An 8,499-nucleotide genomic window follows, 5' to 3' on the forward strand; every position below is an offset into this window, starting at 1 on the left:
GTTGTCTCTCACAATTTAAAACACAATTAGCTATTCAATTAATTTTATTATTATATTCTTTCTTTCTCTCTTCGAACTGTCTTAAAACTGTCACTATTGTGTTTAATAGAAGCAACTCATTGAATTATTAACACTATGTGCTAACACTATATTTTCATAGCGTGAAGCAGCTTTAAAGTTCTTCGTCATGTAAGAAAGAAAAAGAAGCAAAGTGCATAGTTGCACGCTAAAGTGACGGATAACGACACAGTAAGGGCCCTTATCATAAATATTGCTATGTAAATACTGCTATATTATAACTGTAAATAATGATAAATTTCAAATATATTTAATATTCATAGAATTTGCGAAATGAAACGAAAAATTTTTGAAGAATATGAATAAGTTTAATTTTTTTGTTTATTGCCATCATTGTTTCATTTTTTATTTCAAATTTCTTTTAAATCTATTTTGTTAATTAAAAAGACGCATCTATGTCTTGATGTAAGTTTTATTTGTTATATCCTAGCGAAAATAAAAATCGGAGCGTTAGAACAGATATGATCCTCCAGATATGATTAATGTATGCAAACATCATATACATGACATACGTAATTATCCATATTGAATGTAGATCAATATTTAGCAAATGTATGCGAAGTTGGCGTATACGTTGGCCGTATAGTTTGGAAGCGCCTTTAGCCGAATATAAAGGAAGATAACAGAAATATCAACCTTCAATGAAGTGTAAATTGGAACAATGGAACGTAAAAAAAGTTATTCTAATTTTTTTATACTTCCTAAAAGTTTTGTTGAAAAGTTTTGTCTTCAGGATTATATTCTTCCTTTACATTTGGTTTATGCTTCAATTTTTATTTTTGTCAGGGTAACATCAGTAACTATATATAACACATTTATATAAAAATATTAATATTATAAAAAAATTGAGAATTATTTTAGAAAAAATTTAAATTTAAATCCTGGAAATTATTTCATTAAATATAAATACATATACACATACATAAGCAATTTATTGTTATTACGTTTTTTTTTATTATTATTATTATATATATATCTTTATTTTATTTTTCTTTATTTTATTCGTGTCATACAGTTATTTTTATATAAAAATATAAAACATATATTATGAGCCAATGCCAATTATATAAATTAATGGCATCGTATTATTTATCATATATAAATAAACTTTGTTTCAGCATTAATTTTCCAGAAAGACGATTTTATATTCTTATAAAAAAATGTATTAATTTGAATGCTTTTGCATTATTCACAAGTCTAATTTTTTAATATATCTTAGGTATACATAATTTTGAATTACTTAACCGTTATCTTACTGAGAAATTAAGTAGACATATGTATGCATAAAAGAAAAAGAACTTTCCACTTCATGTAAATGCAATTAAATTTTATCTCTCATTAATTTTCTTTTGGACCTAGAGTCCAAAATTTTTGAAATTAAAATACCGCAGCAAGAAAGTTTTCAGAAAATAAACTATAAGGGTAGTAAATAAATTACAAAAATCCGAGCAGTAAATTTTTGAAATATAAAGGTAAAAAATTAGATAATTACGATTAAACGACCATTTGTCTGCGCATCAATATGCGATATATGCTAACGATTGCACATGCATTCATAGATTATTAGGCAAGATTGTATGCATAAAAAATGTTCACGTACCATGTCTTACATGTAACATTTGCCAATTTTAACGTAATACATTTTTTATATCATGTGTATATTAATTAAAATCATCATTAATGTAATGTAATTCTATATTTGGAAGAAATTCAAGCCAATTCAATTGCAAACATTTGCGATTCATGATTCAAAATTGTGTCTAATTAACATTTTTAAATACTTAACAAATGAGAAAAATATTTAAATATAAGCTGAAAAAATAAATAAAGGAGGTAGTTCACTTAACATTACAAATGATTTGAAGCATTTGATTGATCAATCAGAAGAAAGAATTTTATTAATTGATCAATCAAAGAATGTTTCAAAGCATTTATAGATCCATCAAGTAGATCGCAGACCAAATCAATTAATAAAGATATGAATGAGGATTCACTTTACATATACGAATATCTATACAGATATGCATTAAATTTCAAAAGTCTGTGTTCTTATATGTATATCTGCGTGCGTGCGTGCGTGCGTGCGTGCGTGCGCGCGCGCACGTGTGTGTGTGTGTGTGTGTGTGTGTGCGTGCGCGCGCGCACGTGTGTGTGTGTGTGTGTGTGTGTGTGTATGTATGTGTGTGTATGTAAAATAATGTTTTTCAATGTCTGACAAGATCAGCTGTGCAAATGCAGCTTTTACGGAATAAAAATATATAGTGATATTACAATGACGTCAACGGAAATACAAGAATAGCAATATATTATGAAATTTTGGTTATAAAAAAGTCGTACAAGCAGATGTTTAAATCTAGAAAATTATACCAAACACTTACGCAATTATAATCTGCTAAACAAGTCCAATAGTACGTACTGCTATATATAATGCTATTTTACAAACATAGCAAATTATATTATAACATATTTTCTGTTATATTTTTGATTTCTCATTTGGTAAATGACATGATAAAATCTTATAAAAAAATAAAGGAAATGCTCTAAATGTTAATTAGTACATTAGTTAATTAGTATTCAAGAAATAAAACATAATAAAATTTGAAAGCAATTTGAAACATAATATATAATTTTAAATTTCTTTTATTTCTTTATTTTTTATGTGCGTTTACCATACAAATATAAATAATAAATATATTTTGTAATTTTGCTGTGCCAATGTAAAATAGCAATCGTCAAGGATTAACATCTCCCCTCCCAACTAACGTCAATCATCATGCTTAGTACATACTTAGGCTTAGTATATATATGTAAGAATATAGGCTTTAGGTTTGTTCTCATTGCGTATTCAAACATGCTTACTCCATTATATTCTAATATGCTTCTATAAAGCTTAGATAATAACAGATGGAATTTCACACAATTTTCATAAACTCAAACATAATCGTTTCAGCGACAAAAGTCATCACGTAATCTTTTTTTTATCGCTGAAATGACCAGTTTGGATCACTAAAAATATAATATATTTCAGTAGTTTGAGAAGTTCGTGAAAATACACCTTTATTGTAAAAAGTCTGATTTAAAATTGTGTAGGCGTAGTTGTAAGAATTAATAATCACAGTTAAATATGAAGAAAATATTTGATTAATGACTGTGATTAATCAATTTTTAAACCTATTCTGCAATTGCGTAAGCGTAGTTGTGATTGTAGTTGTAAGAATTGACCAATCACAATTAAATATTCTTTTCATATTCAGCTGTGATTGGTGAATTTTTACAACTACGACTATTTACAACTACGCTTACACAATCGTAGAATAGGCTTTACAACTACAATCACTTACAACCAAAGTTAGGAAGCGTTACTTTTTCTGTTACTTTTTATAATAAACATGACATTGCAATTTTTTATAACTAAATATCAAGGTTGTGCCAAGGTTGGGAAAGGATTTTTATTAAATTGTTTATTATAAAAAGTAACGGAAAAGTAATGGAAAAAAATAACGCTTCCCAACTCTGCTTGCAACACGTTTATACAATTGTAGAATGGACTTTATAAGTGATCATAGTTGTAAAAATTCAGCAATCACAGTCGGATATTTTCTTCATATTTAAAACGTGATTGGTCAATTCTTGCAATTATTTACAACTATATTTACACAATTGTAGATCGGGTTAGAAAATATTAGAAATAAGAATAATTATTGAGATTTTAATTTACCAGAAATCATGTATTCTAGTGTAATCAGTTTCTGATAAATTAAAATATTCCTGTCCTTCTAATCTTTCTTCCATTTTGCGCAGTCTCTTATTCATTGCAATGGTTGCCAACGGTTGTGCGATTGTCACGTATTCATTACTTCTCGTATAAAAAAATCGTTATTCGAATTCTGAGATGTTTCAATTTTTATGAAATTTCGAAAAAAAGAAATCATATTCGTTCAAAGCGCGTTCACGAATACAATTGGAATAAAACTTTTTAAACAGCTTAACCTATAAATTTTTATAAATCTATCTGTCTGCCGATTTCTACGAAGTGCAGTTGGGGCAACTTAGCGGCTTAATTAATTCCGTCAGAAAACGACATTATTATTATTATCATTTTTTTCTTCTACTTATCTATCCTTATCTAATAGAATCTAAAACGCAAAACATATTACGTCGTTCCATCGCGTTCTGAGTGGAGACAAAGGATATACAAATAACATCAGAATTTTTAATCATCAAGAAAAATATCAAGAAAAAACCTATTTTGCTTCATATTCAATCGACAGTGGATGCGGTGGATGTGAGCAGACGTGGTAAGAACTGAGGACATGTCGCTACTGCACGGTGTAAACAAGGTGTAATCAGGTGTAATACGCATTCGTGTGCGGTACGGACGTGAGAGCGGTAAAGCTACGTTTATTATGGCGATTGCACGCTTTTAGCGGTGAACAGCTGACTCGACGAATGTTTTCCCGCGTGGTATATCATAACGCGTGTACACACGACTCGTGACGAGTCCTCGTTTAGTCGATCGCGAGCCTACTGTTTTTGTTGACATCCGTCGGCCGCGGGAAGATGTGTATTGACGTGTCCTAATGACGTAATTGGTCGAAGAGGCGAGACGGCTCTCGCGAATGTCCACGTATGTACGTGTCAAATGCGATCAATCGCGCGTCTCTCATATAACCGCGTGCCCGACAGGGCAATGAGCACGTTAAGGTCACCGGCGTTTATAGGTTTGTAATGAGGCCTCGCGTTTGAATTCTCGTCGAAGCTATGAAGTCCAACGGGAGGATGGTGTTCTTGCCGTTCTTAGCGTTGTTTCTCCTGAGCACCGCGGAACTGGAGACTGGCTCGAAAAAACGCGGCGATATCACGCAGAAATCGAATACTAATGAAGAAACGGAGGAGGAGGTCGCGATCGAAGATATTGAGAATGCCTTCGAACAACTGCGCGAGCTGAGTGCTCTTCGTGATACAATAATGAAGCTCGTACCGACGTCCGATCCGATTTACGAGAAGATCAACAAGCAAACTGGTAAAAAGGAAGATGGAGAAAGCAAAATGGAACCTGCCAACAAGGAGACCCTGGAAAATCCAGGAACAAGGAATGTATGGATGAAGACTATGATAGCTCAGACAAAAGATACAGATTCTATAGTTTTAAATGAGAGACCATTGGATGAAGAGGATATGGAATCCTGGGAAGCTCAAGAGCTGTACGAAACGCTCGAAGAAGAAGTCCAAGAGCCATTGTCAGTGGAACAACAAGCAGGTACATCAAATTTAGAGATGCTTTGTTCTTATCAGATGACACAATGACATTTTATTTATGTTATTAATGATCTTTGCTGTAATTTTTTTTTTAGCCGAGCAATTGTTCAAGAAAGCAGAAAGTATCATAAATGCGATGCGCGCAAACAAAGAAGAGGGTTATAGATTGCTCGTTGAAGCAGCAAAGTTAGGCCATCGTGAGGCAAAATCTATATTGACATGGGCAAGATTACTTGGGTCTCCCTTAGGTTCGACTACTCTGGAAGTAGCTATTAACGACATACCTAATATATTTAAAATATTCAAGGAACTTGCAGATACTGGACTCCCATCTGCTCACATGGTACGTATATAATAAATAACATTAAGTTTTGGCAGAATTTTATAATCAATTTTATAATCAATCTCTTATATTTGTATATACAGGGAATGGGATTTTTATATGCAATCGGTATTGGTGGAGTTAACGCATCTCAAGCAAAAGCTTTACTTCATTATACTGTAGCTGCTCTCGGTGGTGATGTTCGTGCTCAAATGGTAATGGGATATCGTAATTGGGCAGGTGTAACAACACCAGCCTCTTGTGAACGTGCTTTAGACTTTTATCGAAAGGTAGCAAAGAAGGTCGCAGAAGAAGTCTCGCTGAGTGGTGGTCCAGTAGTTCAACGGGTTCGACTCTTAGATGAGCATGAAAACCCAGGATATACTTCTGGAATTTTTGATCAAGATTTAATAGAGTATTATCAATTGTTAGCCAAAAAGGGCGATACTCAGGCACAAGTTGGACTTGGACAACTTCATTATCAAGGAGGAAGAGGAGTTCCTCTGGATCACGAAAGAGCAGTGCAGTATTTTCAACATGCTGCTGATGCTGGCAATCCAGTAGCTATGGCGTTCCTTGGAAAGGTAAAATGAAATTTTAACAACAATACTTATATCTATAATATTATATACAAAGTTGTATGGTTGTCAAATATATTGCAATTATATGATATTCTTTTCACATGTTTTCTATTTATAGATTTATTTAGAAGGAAGTGAAATTGTTAAGCAAGACAATGAAACAGCGTATAAATATTTCAAAAAAGCTGCAGAGTTAGGCAATCCAGTAGGCCAGAGTGGATTAGGTCTGATGTACTTATATGGAATGGGAGTAGAAAGAAATACTGGTAAAGCATTGCAATATTTCAGTCAAGCTGCAGAACAAGGTTGGGTTGATGGACAATTGCAGTTAGGCAATATGTATTTCAGTAAGTATATATATTTATATTTGCATCATTCTGTCATTCTCTTGTTCACATAAATAATCATCTACTACTTTATAATACTTGAATTTATTTTTAGGTGGTATAGGCGTGAGGCGAGATTACAAAATGGCAAACAAGTATTTTAATTTAGCTAGCCAGTCTGGTCATGTATTAGCATACTATAATCTTGCTCAAATGCATGCTACTGGCACTGGAATGATGAGAAGTTGTCCGACAGCCGTGGAATTAATGAAAAATGTTGCCGAAAGAGGAAAGTGGAGCGACCAATTGATGGTCGCACATTCTGATTATAGAGATGGCAGAGTGAACGAAGCATTTCTCAATTACGCCTTGTTTTCCGAAATGGGTTATGAAGTTGCGCAGAGTAACGCGGCATTCATTTTAGATAGAGGAGAAACTGGTATTTTATCAGAAGAGCAAGGCTTGGTTAGAGCTTTGGCGTTATGGGCACGAGCTGCTGCACAAGGCTATTCCGCTGCGCAGGTAGGTGTACAAATCCAAGTTGAAAAATTTACATTTGTACTTCAAATATGAAATGATTTCTATTTTACTTCAGGTAAAACTTGGAGATGCGCATTATTATGGCAGAGGAACAAAAGTTGATTATGAAGTTGCTGCGAGTCATTACCGTTCGGCTTCTGAACAACAGCACAATGCTCAAGCCATGTTCAACTTGGGATATATGCATGAACGCGGTCTAGGTTTAGCTAAAGACCGACATTTAGCTAAACGATGCTATGATTTAGCTGCAGATGCTAGTCCTGATGCGCGAATACCTGTAGCACTAGCTTTGATCAAACTTTCTTTCCTCTTCGGCTTTGATTACCTACAAGAATTCAGTTTAGTCGATCAATTGGATAAATGGGATCAATTGCTTGGACAAAACTGGGATTTATATCTTATAGGATTTCTTACAGGAATGCTTAGTCTTATTATATACTTCCGCAGACCGCAGCCACCTCCCCCACCGAGACCTGTTAATTAAATTTTGTACTTTCATTCATTTTGTTTCATATATATATATATATATATATATATATATGAATATATATATAGATTTTTCTAGACTAAGCTTGGAAAGAATTTTATAAGAGATTCATATTGGAACATCATTTTTGATAACATCCTTCCTATGGCGCAAGTTGAGTAACCTCGAGTTCAATATTTCAGTGCGTTAAATGTATATATCATAGTAATTTACTTCTAACTCAGAGATTACTCCTAAATTTGTTGAAAGTTATATAATGCCATAACTGATAATTGGTGATTTTTTAATATAAATTATTTTGGTTACTTCTCGTATATTAATGTGTGGACTCTAAGCTTAGTTTCTAGTTTATAAAGTTTCATTATTAAGCTCACACATAATGTATATCATGTGAGTAGGAATATTGTCCATAAATGAATGGGTTTGTTACGACATATTTAGAATTCCCTCTTTTTGCAAAACAGTCAAATTTATTCAAATTCACAATTCTGTATATCATATTTTCTTATAAATATAAATATAACTTTCTTATAAATTGAACTATCTTTTCAATAATCTTATTTCATAATAGTTTTGTACAATTAAATCACTTATATATATAAAACTTTTTTCAGTGACACGTTTGTAATTATCTTAGATTACACATGATGATACATATTAAAATATTACAAAATATTGCTGTAACATAAAATACGAATTAAAAGGTTGTTGATTATTTATCTAATAAAATTGTTTTATTGCCAAAGAATTATTACGATTTTTGTGCACGATATTACAGTGGCTGTGTAAATAATTGTAATTGTGCAAATAGATTGGATTGTATATATGCTAAAGTTGAGTGAAATGAAAATTTTAGAAATTTTAGAAACGTGCAACTGTCATGGATATATATATATATATATATAT

General features: G+C 32.2%; 1 protein-coding gene across 1 annotated transcript; it reads left to right on the forward strand.

Moving 5' to 3' along the window:
• The first annotated feature begins 4,038 nt into the window (after positions 1–4,038).
• On the forward strand, positions 4,039–7,590 carry LOC108694614 (protein sel-1 homolog 1). The gene is made up of 6 exons (XM_018204202.1): positions 4,039–5,338; positions 5,433–5,680; positions 5,764–6,243; positions 6,359–6,587; positions 6,682–7,088; positions 7,162–7,590. Exons 1-6 carry the CDS (start codon positions 4,840–4,842, stop codon positions 7,588–7,590), a joined length of 2,292 nt encoding a protein of 763 aa, XP_018059691.1. The 5' UTR covers positions 4,039–4,839.
• Positions 7,591–8,499: the final 909 nt, after the last annotated feature.

This window comes from Atta colombica, unplaced genomic scaffold (assembly GCF_001594045.1).
Source record: "Atta colombica isolate Treedump-2 unplaced genomic scaffold, Acol1.0 scaffold121, whole genome shotgun sequence".
NCBI classification, from domain to species: Eukaryota; Metazoa; Arthropoda; class Insecta; order Hymenoptera; family Formicidae; genus Atta; species Atta colombica.